Genomic DNA, 16,989 nt, shown 5'->3' with positions numbered 1-16,989 from the left:
GAAGACTTTGACCACAGAATCGTGTGTAACCGCACACACTGCACTTACTTTGTTACGGACACTGACGAAGCAGATACTGTGGCTAACACCACGAGACTGGCAGCAGCAGCTTGTGTGCCGCACGTGTGTATGGCGGCGTGTGGCGCGCTCGTAGGCCGTGCGACAAACTGTACGCGGCACGCGGAAAAATAAAAACAATTCAACATTTAATATTTATCTTTAAAATTTATTATTTTTATTTTTTCACCCGTGTTTAGTGAAAACTGCGGATGCAAAGTCCGCACAAAGGCGGACCGTCTATACTGTGCGTGCTTGCCAACCTATTAGAACACAGGCGGTGTTTTATGCCTTTAGACCTTGGTCACATCGAAACATCGCGGTTATGCAACAACGCGGGTAAAAGTTATGTCCCCCGACAACCGCGTTAAATAGGGAGTGTACTGTACAACATATTCATTAGCTACTGGTTGCTGGCTCATGCATCGAACTTCTATATTATACGGTAAGTAAATAGTGCAGGGACACCTTTCTAAAGTTCACGGTCGTTGAAGTCAATAAGATTGACAGCTCTCTTCTTAATGTTCAAATAATGTTCCGTAAAATTAACATGAAAATACTAACTAATCTGTTGTTTAGGACCGTGAGATATTTGAGTATTCCAGAATATAATATTTTTTTGTTAGTGAACTTTCAATTGCAGAACACTGAATTAGCTATTTTCGTTAGTTTGCCTCTGAAAAAATGAACACTTCCTTTTTATTTTATTTATTGTTTCTTTGGTTGGTAGTCTTACTATCCTAGGCAATTCATGCAAATATTATATTTATGTATGTGTTATAACTAAAATTTTAAATATTTTCTTTTATTAAAATAATTTAAATCTACATATATTAAATCAATTATGCCTACCGTTTCCATAGTGCTACTATGTTATATTGCTATGACTGTAACGTCATTCTGTCTGAAAGGTTTAAATATAATAATTTATATTTGTTTGTAGGTATATTTAAAAATATAGTTTTAACAATGGTATGTAGAAGTATAGAACACAAGTATGAAAGTATATACTGTAGAAACGTTAGTTTTTCAGTTATGTAGATTTAATTTATTTTTAAATGAAACTATAAAAAATTCGTTAACTGTAAAAAAAATTATTATTATTTTATTAGAGCTATCAGCATAAATCTATTTTTGGTATTAAATTGAGCGCAATTGTTAAAAAAATTACAAGAATTTAGTATGTAGTATATAAAAATATAAGTTAATTTGTAACAACCAATCAGTACCACGAAGTAAAACAAAAATTATACATATTTTACTTCAATTGTTTTAAATATATAAAAAACCATAATAATTGATTTTAATTATGTGTTAAATTTCAAAATACATACTTAAAAATTTTCTACAAGTACATATCGCATAAAACAGTTATAATGAATGCATTAGTTTCTCCCTAGAAATAAGAAAACAAAGAAAATAAAGGTCTACTCATTTACAAATATTATTACTAGCATAATTCCAAGCCAGACGCTGAAATAGTGTAGACCTTTACAAGAAATTGTATTTGTTTAGAACAATTAAGTCTATATAATAGGGATGGGATTTTCGAATCTTGGATTCGTCGAATATACCGAATCCTATGGATTCGAGGATTCGTAGGATCCGAGGTGGGATTCGAGGTGGGATTCGAGGTGGGTTTTTAAGAGTTTTAGGTAGTAATTGAAAATTGTAGTGCTGGGCGAAGTTTGAAAATTTTGAACCGAACCGAACCCTTACGTTCGGTTCGGTTCGGTTCGGTTCGAAACCTCTTAAAATATATTCGAAAAACCGAAAGTTCGTTTAAAAAAAATTACGTTTTTCTAATTTTCTAACCCCCATTTGAGACCATTCACAAAACAGCTCAACAAAATTCTATTACTTGTAATATTCCGACTTTTATCGCATAGTCGTCGCCTCAACAGTTTCAAGAGCAAACAAAATAAAAAAAAATTATTAATAGTCGCATAACTCGCATAGCATTTTTTCATATAGGCGCGCTTTGTTTTTTGTTTGCTTTAGAGAATATTGTATGCATTTATCGTACTAGGTAATATAACCTATCGTACAAATGCCAAAGGTATTGTACATTATACCTTTAACTATAGTGCGTGTACGAGAAGTGTTGTAAAATCACCAAAGATTGCGTACCCCATACGTTAAACTAAAGCGCATGTACGATAACTCTCGTATTTCGGCAAAACTAACGTGATCAAGTTAACACAAGACAAATGCGATAGGAAATGATTACGTAAATTACGTATTTTAAATTACTGGGATGTATTTATTTTCTTTTGCCTTTTTGGTTATAACAGTCAGGTAATGAAAATATTAATTTAATCTTGTGTATTAAAAGTACTGGTCCAGTAAATTTTACAGTACGGTACTAAGTTGACTAGCGTAGTCGCGGCAGCCATCATTATTTCTCGTGTTTTCTTTTTTCCGATGCAAATTTCTATAACCACACTTTTTACGTTACGTTTACAATATTATTGTTCTTGAGGTGAATTGCGATGAGCAGGCTAACGTCGTTTAAGTTTTCCAAATTGAGAAAAGATAATGACGACCCGGATGACCCAGAACCACCCAGCAAAAAGTAAATATTTTCATAAAATTATCTCTAATTCTTCTAACAAGATTAAATCTATATGGGATATTGTTTAAACAGAAGTATCGAGACATCCTAATAAAAATGATAACATATCCCTAAAATTAAAAGAATCTACTATTGAAAACCCAGTTGATATTTCTAATGCTTTCAATAAATATTTTTTAAATGTTGCAAATCACTTAGTAACTAATCTTCAATCCTCTCACGACCCTTTAGAGTTTGTCCAAAATGCTTTTTCCAAAAAATTTCCTAAAATTCAATTTTCCCTTGTAACTCCTCATGAAATAAGTTTAATCATAAAAAACATGAAATCTAAAACTTCTCATGGTTATGATGAGCTTAGTAGTAAAATAATCAAGCAGTGTTCTGATCAATTATCTAAGCCTCTTAGTTTAATTTGCAATATCTGTTTAATTACAGGTACCTTCCCTGATAGGATGAAATACGCTGTAATTATTCCATTACATAAGAAAGGTGAGAAAACTAATATCGAAAACTATAGGCCAATTTCGTTATTGACTACATTTTCTAAGATCCTTGAAAAAGTCATCTATAGGAGATTACTTGATCACTTAGACCAATATCAAATATTAACATCATCACAGTTTGGCTTTAGGAAGAAAAAATCTATTGATGAAGCTATATTCAACCTTGTAAATACTATCCAAACAGCATTAGATAATAAACTTCATGTAGTTAGTATATTTTGTGACCTAGCAAAAGCCTTTGACTGTGTCAATCATAGTATATTGATTAAAAAATTGGATTTTTATGGTATTGTTGGTCAGCTTCAAAAACTTCTAATCTCATATTTATACTACAGACAACAAAGTGTAATGTTAGTGGATACCTGTTCCAATAAAAAGTTTGTCTCTCGCTCAGGTTGTATAGAGCATGGTGTGCCTCAAGGATCGGTATTAGGTCCCTTGCTCTTTCTTTTTTATGTTAATGACTTACCACATATGCTTGATGTAAGAGCTTCTGCTATTCTGTTTGCAGATGATACTAGTATCATAATACAAAACCTGTCTCGCACCCAGTTAATTGAGGAATCTGAAAATGTACTCAAACTAATGATTTCTTGGTTTAAGTCTAATAAATTAACTTTAAATTTTGATAAAACAAATTTTGTTAACTTCATAACAAGAAACCAAATGTATGAAGATATTAATATTTCTTGTTTAAATAAAAATCTACATCAGTCTCATTATGCGAAATTTCTGGGATTAATAATTGATGAAAAAATAAATTGGAAAAAGAACATAGAGGTATTATGTAATAAACTAACATCTGCATGTTTTGCTCTTCGCTGTATGGTTGGGAAAGTTGATGTTGAGGTTATGAAATTAATGTACTTCGGGTATTTTCACTCACTAATGCAATATGGTATAATTTCATGGGGAAATAGCTCGGAAGCTATTAAAGTCTTTATAATACAAAAAAAAGCCATAAGGATTATTTGTAATAGCAAGCAAAGAGATTCATGCAAACCACTTTTTAATAAACTATGTATTCTCCCATTGCCAAGTCAATATATCTTTTCAGTTTTAGTGTTTTTAAATAAAAATCTGAATATTTTTAAGCCAAATTCAGCAATACATCCATACGAAACTAAAAAATGTGATGACTTGCATATAACTCGGGCAAGAACTACTTTACAGCAGAAAGGCATATATAATACTGCTTTGAAGTTATTTAATAATCTTCCATTAACTTTAAAACAACTATGTAAAAGTAAAAGTAAAAATTTTAAATATAAATTAAAAGAATATCTCATCTCAAAAACATTTTATTCTGTTGATGAATTTTTAAATTGTATTGATAATCATAACTTGTGTGTTAACATCTGAATTGTATATATATATATATATATATATATATATATATATATATATATATATATATATATATATATATGTATATATGTATATATATATATAATAGTTATGTTATGTGTTATGTTTAAAATATCTTTGTGTACGGACACTTTAATATTATATGTGTATAATACATGTATGCTATACCCTTTTAATTGTGATATGTGTATTTAATCATGATATTGTTTATAACTTTTATCTTACTATGTTATGGATTTAATTTTTATTTTGTTTTGTATTGTATTGTATATACTGACATGTTCTACACCATTGAGCAATTGCTCATTCATGGTCGACGGAACGCAACTATAAATAAAATAAATAAATAAAAAATAAAAAACCGTATAAAGTTTCTTCTGACGAGCAGCATTATTCCAAGAAAACAGCAACTGCAGTCAGCGGGTTTTGTAATGTAGATAGGTAACTTAATTCACATTTGCCTTTTTTTTATGTTTTATTAAAAAGTTTTACTTATTAAAAATGTTAGGTTATGTCTACCACAAAAATATGTAGATAGGTAACTTAATTCACATTCGCCTTTTTTTTGATGTCCTATTAAAAAGTTTTACTTATTAAAAATGTTAGGTTATGTCTACCACAAAAATATGTTATGTGGCCTTATGCTGAATGTTCGTCATCTTTATATTTTTTTTAAATGAAGGTTAGTGTACACTGAAAAAGGAAGATAGTCTTTTTGAAATTTAGATGTAACTTCTTCATTAATTAAAAATTGGTATATATATAAGCTAAGCTATATAATGTTTTAATTTTACATATGGCTGGAGAACCTTTCTTTTTCACCACTCAGTTAAAGACCAAAATGCTGGTCATCGGTTCATTTTAATTCAAAACAATTATTTCTGTATGAGGTTCGGTTCGGCTCGGTTCGAAACCAGAGAACTGAGGTTCGTCCAGCTCTAGAAAATTGTATACCTAGACTATATTATAAAGGTAATGGAAATAGCACAAACTTAAGATAAAATACGCTGCATTTTGTCAATTAGCATAACTACTCTATCATTTCCAACCTTCAATAATATAACATTGCAGAAAAAAACGTAACTTTTTTTAAATGGTGTTCGTTATACAAACATATTTTATTGAAAACACAGGAAGGATTAATTTAACAGAGAATTAGACAGATGCACACTTACATGTGTGGTTTTTGAGGTTATTTGTCTCTATTTTATATCAGGTGTATACACTATGCACTTATTTTATAATTTTATAAATACACATGTGATTTTTTTAATACATAGGCCTATGTAATTTTTTAAAATAAATGTGTGATTTTTTTAATAACATGTGGTGAAGTTTAGTGTGGGACTGGGATTCGAGATTCGATGACAAAAACTGAGGATTCGAACAAGGATTCGGATTCGACCAAAATGTGGATTCGTCCCATCCCTACTATATAATTAAAAGTTGTTTTTATTGGTTTGATTTCATAAGTGATATTGCCTGTATTATTCAGTTAAGTAATTGCTTAGCTTAATTAAAAAATATACTATAAAATATTAAATCACGCATCATAAACTGTAACATGCATATATTTCTTATTTATTTACTCATAAGGTACGCTTAGTACAACGAAATAATACATATTAACGGAATTGTGGTATTTTTGTGTGCAAAACCTTGAATTGTTGCTACTATTGAGTCGGAAAGTTAAAAGCCCTCGCAAAGATAAATTAGTTGTAAAATACTGACTGTTTAGTTGTTAATTTTTTTTAGTTTTAGTTCGTTATAAAATTAACAGAACGAACGTATTAGTAAAGATATTTCTCACATGGCATGGGTTTAGAGAATGAGCTAGAATTTCATAGCTGCCATATAAAATGTTAGTAACTATAGGTACTGTTCAATGTCACAACTTGTAAAAATAGTTTAAAATATCGTAGGACAATATGCAGGGAATACTATATATATATATATAGATTTGGGCTATGGAGAAAGTGTTCAATATGACTATATACTCTGCAGATCATGGCGTATAGATATTTTGATGGTCTCAGTAACCAGTTCTCAGGGAAAAGATTCACAAAAAGACTATGCATAGCAATAATTACATAATGACATTTACTTTATTTTAAATTCTTTAAACCGACATTATGTACGAAATAAAATATAGGTATACTAAGAGAATTTTATGGGAATACCGCAGCCAACTTTTTTTTATAGAATTTCCCCGTGAGTGAGGATCAGAAAATGTACTCACATTTGTGATATTATCGTTAGTGGCTGTGTAGGTGTTGAAATATATGCATAAAAGTGATGAATACACAAAATATTTTTTTTTCTACTCATAGTCATGCATTTTGTCTCACATATTTTCATAGTTATTTAATTTTTGTTGACTGTGTAGTTGTTTAAGTAGCTTCAATTTATTTTTTCGAAAAAAATTTCATATCTTCTGTATTTACCTTGCCAGTTATCCCCAGAATAAGTAGGAAACAACTCGGTAGCTTACTTTCCTCGTGTGTGCACGGTTATCTGTGTGCTGCACGCCCTTCACTGAAGAGGAATTTTGAGTTTAGTGCATTTATTTGTTTATCTATTTAGTATGTCTCTTTTTACTTGGCGACGTTGAGGCAAAACTTGTATTTTCTTACACTTAACCAATAAAAATGCGTGATACATTTACACTTGCAGAAACACATATTGAAATATAACATATGTAAGGAATTTATCAAAAATAATACTATTAACACTTTTTTGGGCAAAACAAGAACTTTATGAACAATTGTTTAATTGTAAAACGCAGTTAACTTATATCGATTCAAATATTGTCCATGTGCCACACTATCTCGGTGTCGTCGCGACGACTTCAAAATCTATATTGTTTGCAAACCGTCACTGGATGAGCGGCGAGATGCAAATGATGCGGGGGGGAAGTAGACACTTGAAGAAGACTCACTGAGACTCGACAGCGTTTACTACGTCTCTCAATCACCAAACATCCCAAGCGGTATTTGTCCGGAAACCCGGACTGCCGTGGAGAGATGTCTGCGTGCTATTGTACAACCATGTGACTGGCACATCAATAATATCTCCAATTTCTTTATTACATTAAATAACGATAATATGCATTTTCGTGTTAAATTGTGCACGTCCTCTTAATAGCTTTATTGCATAAAACAAGTAACATTATAAACCCATAATCAAAAAATAAATAAAAAAAGTCACAAAAAGTTTAAAGTATCAGCATCACACTGCTCACATAGGCTAGATGTGACGAGACCGCCAGGATTATAGTGGGCTCCGAACTACTTGACAGACTCGGTGCTACTAAATTTCAGTCTTGCTGGAGATGAGTCTCGAACCAATGCCGGTTCGGCCTCCTCGCCGGAATTTCTGTGAGTCTTCTGCTTGGTTTTATAACATGAGGAAGATAACGGCAAAACTGTTTTGGTTTTATAAAGATTTATCAACAAATGCTGAATCGATTCACAGCTATTTTGTGCTTACAGGTTTTATGATGTGTGTAAAGTGAATGAATGGTGCATTGAGTTTTCTGATGAGTAAAATTAAGAAAGCGTTAATAAAATTATCTGATGCAGAAACATTTCAATTTTGATCCGTGTGATTTAAGTCTTGAATAAGTTATTTCTTCAGATCAAATAAAACGGTCTAATCGATCAAGCCCCTTCGGACAAATAAGCCAGTTTTATTTAACAGCAACGCGTTTTCTTTTCGCTAATAAAATAAAATATTATATACCAACAAATCCGAGAGATATAAAAATTTGCTTTCGCATTCCTTCTGCAATCTAGGCGTGTATTGATTACCTTTAACTTTGAATGCAGACAAAAAGCTAATAAATAATTTAGGCCTATAGAAGCATATGCTTATAATATCGGACAGACTGCGATATATAATGCCTGCATGTGGATGAAGAAGCAATAAAGAGAATCTAGAAAGTATACGAAATGGCATCCAGATTATTCGCTGCCTGCGTAGCTTGAACACGGGTAACGCTGCGCTCCCTGCCGACACTTGAGCCGGGCGGCGGGCACCAGCAAGGCGATTGAGTTCAGCGAGGAGTGGGTTTTGAGCCTCCGAGCTGTTTGTCTCTGTCTGCCACTTCCTCCCCCTCCCCTTCGGGGGCCACGACTACCTGCTGCCAGCCTACAAGCAGTTAGCTATCCCTCCGCTAGGAGAGACACGGTCGATTTTCTTCCGCGCGTCGTCTACCCACTGTTCGGGAGCGGAGAGACACACCCTCCCACTTTGAAGGCTGTCTCGCAACTGAATGCCCAGCGGCGCGACCCTGAGTCTTATACAGCGCTGTCAGGGTGTTCGGCTATCAGTTTTCATGCTATTGGGTCAATCCATATGAAGTGGTCCAAAAAAAAATTTATTGGAAGCTTCATCAATTTTAAAAAAATTGATATTTTGAGCCTTGTTAACATTATGTATTGACAATTTAAAACTGACACAGTTAATTTTTTATTCTCATTAGTTTGATTATGGCAGCCATTTTTTTGTCATGGGGCGCGACAATTTTTACATTTACAAGGGTTCAGCTACATTGCTATATCTTGGCTCTGGTAGGCCATATCATGAAGAAACAAAATCTGAGGGGTTAAGCACATTTTAAGCTACAATTCTGATGACAAACCATTTTTTTAAAATCAATCAATCTTGCCAACTTTAAAGGTTGAACTTGTGCCTTAGAATTGCAAACATTTGCATTTTCATAAATTTTTTTAAGAGTGAAGGCAGTATCTGTTGGGCTTCAAAATATTTATGGATGTGCTTATGTAATAGTAGAGTAAATACAAATTATTTGGAGTGTGAGACTTCAATACTTTTTTTTTTACAATTTTGTAAAAACCAGTTTTTTCAGATTTTTGCTTACTTTACGGCTTAATATCTCTGGTGGGCAGTTATCTAAAAATCTTAAATTTACACACAATTAAGTACTCCATGGTACATAACTCCTGCAAAAATTCAGACTTTTACAGCCTTGCCAAACTCGTAATTTTTTTTATTTATTTGCATAAATAAAAGCAACCCTAGTAATTTTATATACCTTCTTAATTATTTTATATATATGCTGTAAGTGCTGTACTAAGTCATAAAAAGTATAACACTAAAGTTTGTTGCCAAAACACATGTATACTATGCACAAAAATATTAATTATAACAGTCATTCTATATCACATTTTTAAACAGACAAATGATTTACGATTTTAATTTGTACCTTATTTCTTATGTTTGTTAAACAGCATTGAAATTTCTTCAGATAATGATGCTGAAATGTTGTGTGAACGTCCAGTTGCTGTGGATAGCTCTGATGGACTGAGCTTCCTCAACACATTCTTAAGCGGCACCCACACTCTGTCTGCACATGACATCTTAAATGATGTTCTAGGTCCAGCTGGGTTGTAAAATTTTACGTAAATATCATTGTTCACAAAATTAACTTCTTCAATGACTCCTAGCCACCACTGTTCGTCATACACACAGGCGATAATGTCATTGTTCCGAAGATTCATGGGGATGGACTTGGTTGAAACTGGAAGATCCTCATACTCTTCTGATTTGGACGTTGCATAGCATCTCATTATAATCTCGGTGAGAGGAACAAAGCGGTGAAATTTTCGTGTTCCAGGGAGCCGTTGGCAGTTGTCGAACCTAGGTTTCAACTCTTCTTGTCGAGCGGTAATTTCCTCTTCTTTAACATATATATATTTGATACCTTTAATAGTCTGTGTACAGTACATATACATATCTTCAGGGGAAAGAATGTGATCCTTGACTGTTCTTTGAAGACTTGCCTTTGTTACTTCCCTTTTTGTTGTTCCTCCAACACCATCACATGCATTTTTTCCATGTGATGTTGCGAAGAAATTCCACTCAGCACTAAGACCGAAATCATTCTTGTGGTGACAGACATTAATTAAATTTTTCTTATTTTTGTACTGACTTGATGATCCATCTGAGAAGTAAATTATATGTTGAACCGAAGGAACAGTGTCTTTTAAGTGTTTCATAAGATGAGATTGAAATGTATGCACGGTTGTTGTGTTATGGTCGAAATGATCACTGATTACACAAACACATTGGGTTAGAAGTTTATCGTTTTCTTTGTAATAATACACAAAAGGATGAACAGTTGCTTGGCGATTTACCCAGTGGTAGCTCTGAATCTCGTCTTGGATAACAAATGTAAAGTTTTCTGCGAAGTCTGCAAGAACAATGCACTCTGTTTCGTTAAGTTTCTCCTTCTTCTCTCTCAAATGCTGACTTTGAATCTTTGATATAAAATGATGAGTTTTAAGTGAATCAAGTTTTTCAATAAGGGACAGAAAGAATTCTTCTTTTGGCTGAATAACAGTTATCATTTCAGCTCTATCTGTTGTGGTCCATTGTTGAAAAATTATGTTGTCTGGGATGGCATCACTTTCTTCAAATTCATCAAACAGAGATACTAGGGCTTCACTTCCTGGACATTTAACACATTTGCCCATCATACACTCGTAACTACTCATATCACAAACGAGTATAGCAAGTAGGTCTTTGTAATCTTTCATAAGCTTTGCACCGTCAACCATTAGCTTAACATTCTGATGATAAGTACAAACACAAACATTGTGTGTTCCCGATGATCCGGCTGTGACACACCACTTAGGTCTGAGTTCAATGAATTTTGATCTTCCAATTCTACAGTCTGGATGTTTAGATTTAAATTCCACACACAATTCATTCAAATTGCAAAGCACCAGCCTCTTCTGCTTTTGACATTTCATGTTATTTATTTTTACAGATAAACAGTCTTTTTTTCCGGGACAAAGACAACTGTATTCATCACTTTCATAGAATTCACGGACTGTAGTAACCACCTCTGATTGAATGCCAAAACCCTTTTTCTTTCCCAACTCTGGTAGAATGCCCTGATCTTTCACTAGGTCTCTTGTCAGTTTTACTAAACGATCAGATACATTGAGCTCTTGAGCTATTCTTAGTCGACTCCATGAATTTGGAAGTAAACTAATTATTTTCACTTTCATTTCTTTTCCTGCAACAGCACATTTATCCTTCAGTTTCTTGATTAATTCGTCAAACTCTTCTACAGACTCTTCACTTGCTTCTCTGTTTTCCATCACTTCATCAAAAGATTCCTCAAGATTTCTTTTCAAAACATTTGAAACTTTACTGATCTTGTCAGCTATTGCTTGTGGTCTTTTATCTAAACCAAATTTCCTTATTTTAGATGCTGGCGAAACCCCTAATTGAGTACATACATTGTCTACTTTTCCCAACTTTTCAATCTCTGTAATAAAGTCTGAATCACATGTGTCCCCTGTTCCATCATTTGCTGTCACAAATATTTTTTTGTAGCATGTAGGACACAAGGACTTACCAGGGACAAGCAGTAAATTGTAGTTTGTTTTTTTATACATGTGTTCAGGAAGTATTTCCCTAAGTCCTTTTTTGATTGCCTTTTTATGTATTTGTAAAGGATCACTGCAATACCGGCCAAATATATGGTGATATTTAATAAGATACTTAATCTCATGGTACTTACATACAGACTTAACATCACTAGAAACTCTGGTAAATATTAGCTGTTGCTGTTCTAAACTAAACACACAGATTTTCTTCAATTCCTGTTGCACTGAACCATAAACACATTTGTGGCATTGTTCATTTGTTAAATGTCCTATTGAACACTCTTTCTCCATACCGAAAAACAAAAAACCTTCATGGAAACACAAACCACCTTTCCTATACCAGAGCTGCTGGCAGACTAACAGGATGGAACAAATACCAGACCATACTAGAGCAAGTCCGTGCCTGTTAAGACCTGCACACTCCAAACAGTGGTAAACATCTCAGGCATATTTTTTTAATGTTCTTAGTCGGAGAACTCTTTTCAATTGCATAGTAAATGCCAATTTTAGGGTATTAAGATTTTTAAAAATATAATTAGAATTTATTATAGTTTCATTGTTGCAAAAAAAAATGCAATTTTACACAAGTTTGGCAAGGCTGTAACTACCGAACCAGTTGAATCTCAAAGTCTAAATTTTTACAGGAGTTATGTACCATGGAGTACTTAATTGTGTGTAAATTTAAGATTTTTAGATAACTGCCCACCAGAGATATTAAGCCGTAAAGTAAGCAAAAATCTGAAAAAACTGGTTTTTACAAAATTGTAAAAAAAAAAGTATTGAAGTCTCACACTCCAAATAATTTGTATTTACTCTACTATTACATAAGCACATCCATAAATATTTTGAAGCCCAACAGATACTGCCTTCACTCTTAAAAAAATTTATGAAAATGCAAATGTTTGCAATTCTAAGGCACAAGTTCAACCTTTAAAGTTGGCAAGATTGAGTGATGTTAAAAAAATAGTTTGTCATCAGAATTGTAGCTTAAAATGTGCTTAACCCCTCAGATTTTGTTTCATCATGATATGGCCTACCAGAGCCAAGATATAGCAATGTAGCTGAACCCTTGTAAATGTAAAAATTGTCGCGCCCCATGACAAAAAAATGGCTGCCATAATCAAAATAGTGAGAATAAAAATTTAACTGTGTCAGTTTTAAACTGTCAATACATAATGTTAACAAGGCTCAAATTATGAATTTTTTTAAAAATAGTCGAGCAACCAGAGCTGGACCACTTGATATGGACTGACCCTATTGTGAGTGATGTATCAGTTCGAAGTCAATCTGAAGTAGGCACGAAATTCGGACCACTGGAACACCCTTAAGAAGCTACACCATAGATATTGACACAAGATGTCAAACTTGGTGAGCAAAAATGAAAACAATACAGGTTTAGTTCCAAAATTATCACTAATACATCTCAAGTAAATGAAAAAGATTAAGGTAATTAAATATTAGTGTTTAAAACAAAAAATGTATTTTTTATAAAGTCCTTTAAATTAATGTTTTTCCTTTTGTTATATGAATATCTTGATTCACTTCACTTTAGATTATAAATAGGTTTCACATTTCGCAGAATTTACATTTAGATACAATTAAAATACAAAACTTACATAACAAAGAAATTATTTTCAAAATTCACAAAATTCAGCCTACATGATGTCCAGTTTGCAAAAATTAAAAATAAAAAAATCATGACAACAGGTTGACTACATGAAACATTACGGAGTGCAACGGCATATTCTAAATGTGCATTTGGAGTTGCACTGAGCAAAATTTCAATTGGACAGCATTGACATTTTTCATGCTCTTTTTCTTTGCATAAAATTATACCTAAAGAGCGTTAGGTGTTATGGATAAAAGCAGGCACCAGTTGTTGAAAGTGGAAGCTAGAAACATGGCCCAGCTAACACAGTGATGGAAACACACCTGTGTACGTGACGGCCACCCCCAGCGGCTCACACGTCGGGTCATCTCCAGAGCCTGGCTCCTGCTTCACTGCCACACCGCCTCCTGACATGTCGACCGGGAGAAGCACAGTTTCAGCACATGAAGCCGCCCAACCTCCATCAGCGTCGTCTTCACTCTGCAACGGTCGGACATTGCCTGCAGCCGTGCTTCGCTAGACACACATGTGGCCACCTAGTGCTGCTAAGAGCCATGCCACACACCCAGTTGCTGGTCTGTTGCACAAGCTTGAGAGCGAGACCACAGTAGTCCCAGAAACATTACATTGCAACCCTAGTAGTTGGTTACATCAGGTGCCGGCTCAGTAGGAGGGTTGTGTGATGGTCAGGAGTCGATGACTACACTACGCCTGGTGGCAGAAGGCACAGCAAACCACTACCTGCTTCATGTTTTCCTCCTGGAAGCATGTCGTTCCCGTAGCGGCTTAAGTCATGGTCACCTACTGAGATGTTACAATCACATTTACTTGGTGAGTACCAACATAGGAACCTAGTTTTTTTTGTTGTACTATGTCTTTGTTATCAGACTGAAACCAGCCTAACTGCGTAGAAAGATCCTTACCTCCTCCACCTCCTGCTTCATGTTCAGGAACACTGTTTCAAATGGCTCCGGCTTCACTGGGTGTTCATTGATGCTCCTATATTCTTTCATTGCCTGTGAACAATGTAGGCCTACACAAACTGCCAGTCAATGCACAAGTACTGAAGAATTAAATAATTAAGTCTACATGTCTCGTCACATCGGGATCATTACAGAAAATGAAGGATGGCAAATTGAGAATGGAGCATGTCAAAATGATTGGGTGGGGAAACCCCATTGGCTCACTGTAATGGCCACACATTTCCCCAATGCATACATAAAAGATCATTAAAAAAGAGTGTAGGGGAACGTAAAAAAATAAAAAAAATTGAATACCTTTTTTATTTCTCAAATAGCCAACGTAGGTTAAGCCAAAATTTGATAAAAATAGTAATTTGTTAAGTGTTAGTACACAAATAATTCTTTCGTCAAAGATTGTTCACAATATCAATTTAAGAAAATAGACCAACATGTATATTAATTAATGTAACATTTGTTTATGTACAGCTGCTTCCCAAACACACTGGAAAAAAAATTGACTTGGTTATTTTTCTAAAAAAATTAATAAACAGTAAAATAGGACACTAGTTAATGAAAACTTCCATCGTCACTGCTAAATGGTACTTTTAATGACAGGATGAAATGTATCAAAAGAAAGAAGTACAGGATGTCAAAGTCCTATCACCGATTAAAAAAATCATTACATATATATCTAGACCATTTAAGATAAAACAAATTATGATTTCAAAAAGCATTTTGCAATGCAGCAAGTTATCTGTAAATATTGAAGATCCCTTGGATAAATTTACTATTAAGAGATGGTTATTGATAATATTTATTACTTATTATTGGTAATTTGTAACTTAAGTAGTTAGACTGAAAAAAAATCAAGATATGGTATTTAGGAGCCAATATTCCTTGATTGTGTCAAAAAACTACATTTAGTATTTTAAATGTCACTAAATTAAAGAAGTCAGCTGTACAAACTGGAAATTACTGTTAAATACTCAAAATTTCGCAATCTCTAAATGGTCTGTAATTTACTAGTGTAGGTGCTCTATTAAAGTAAACTTTCAAAATTGTGACATTTGTGTATTTAGTATTTACATATATATATTATGATGATACTTTAATAGCATTGTTGCTCCAACTTGATTCTGTGGTTCTCCAGGGATTCTTAGGAGTATAGTGTACTGAAACTGTTTTCTAAAAGACAGGGACTTTGATGTCAGTAAGTTAAGGCCGGGGCCAAGACTGTTTTCTGCCCTCATTTGTTTTCCGTATCTCAGTTGAACTGGTTTTACACCACAATTTTCCTCCGCTTCATGGCCTTACACTCTACCAATTTCTTAGAATTTAGTGTGAATTTCAAAATGCCCGTTTTTGGGGGTGAATGAAGGTACTTCTGTAATGCTCTAAACCAGTGTTTTCTAAAATTTTTATTAAAATACTGATAAAGTAAATTTAAGATGTTTTTTATTAAATACCTATAACTTCTTACTCACGTACATAAGTACATGCTCTAAACCAGTGTTTTCTAAAATTTTTATTAAAATACTGATAAAGTAAATTTAAGATGTTTTTTATTAAATACCTATAACTTCTTACTCACGTACATAAGTACATGCATTATTTTATTGAAGTGAAAACTTCTATAGGAAAGTTTGGATAGAGAGTAAATTCATGTAAGTCGTCATCGACATGGTCCTGTGACGTGTTAACTTTTTTATGTTTCAAGGATAAAACTTAATTTATTCTATTTTTAAAGATACAAGTTTTTAATTTTATCTTTATTTTCCAAGGAAATTTGAACGTTATTGTGTGGTACATATTGTGAGTATTGAATATTTTTTAGTAGGTAGTTAAGTTGAGGTTATGTTTTCTCTTTTGTTTAGGGTGAATGTACCAATTTTCGACCAATTTAGATTTTTAACAAAAAATATTGTGAAAAATAAAAAAACATAACTTTCCACAACAACAGTATAGTAAAGGTTGTCTTTGCTCTTCGTATTTTAATAATATATATCATATTAAAGTTTCAGTTTAGATTAAAACATTTTTTTCAGTTGATATACAAAGTGTTTACCAAATCACCAATAACTGACCATCGAGCTCCAGTTACCAACCATTTATGTACCAGTAAACGACCATATGGAACTAGATTAAAAAGAATAATGTGCCTAGGTGTAATATTTTAATATATAATTACAAATTAAAAAGAAAATATTTTTTATTTTTTGTAAAATAGTCTATCTATCCGTAGGCATAATCTAGAGTTACTAAGGCCTAGCCCACGTGTTCTTATATAGCCAAATTGTGAAGTTTGACTTAACAAACATTAAAGTTTTTAAGGCTTATTTCAAATGTCACTGCTGATTGCTGTCTTTTGGTTCCACGAACAATGGTTGATTTTAATGTATGCACAATTTGGTCTTTTCCTATTACAGTGATGTCAGGAACGATAGGAAAAACAAATTTATTTGTGCACTTTACACTATTTCTTAGGCACAAAACT

General features: G+C 33.1%; 1 protein-coding gene across 28 annotated transcripts in view; it reads right to left on the bottom strand.

Annotated features, from left to right (window-relative positions):
- Window positions 1–16,989, bottom strand: part of LOC134527184 (uncharacterized) — a 100,454-nt gene that overhangs the window by 19,740 nt on the left and 63,725 nt on the right. For 15 of the 28 annotated variants that reach the window (XM_063359626.1, XM_063359615.1, XM_063359620.1 and 12 more), the window contains 2 exons: window positions 14,457–14,549; window positions 13,857–14,013 (listed from right to left, as the gene is read on the bottom strand). In XM_063359626.1, coding sequence (XP_063215696.1) covers window positions 13,857–14,013; window positions 14,457–14,549 — 250 coding nt within the window. Of the gene's footprint in view, window positions 1–4,744; window positions 14,014–14,456; window positions 14,550–16,989 lie in introns of those variants that run through there. The other 13 variants (XM_063359610.1, XM_063359599.1, XM_063359607.1 and 10 more) reach the window with 1 other exon arrangement.

Source organism: Bacillus rossius, chromosome 1 (assembly GCF_032445375.1).
Source record: "Bacillus rossius redtenbacheri isolate Brsri chromosome 1, Brsri_v3, whole genome shotgun sequence".
In the NCBI taxonomy this organism is placed as follows: domain Eukaryota; kingdom Metazoa; phylum Arthropoda; class Insecta; order Phasmatodea; family Bacillidae; genus Bacillus; species Bacillus rossius.
Note: the sequence above shows the minus strand (reverse complement) of the source record. Positions and strands in the feature narration are given on the sequence as shown.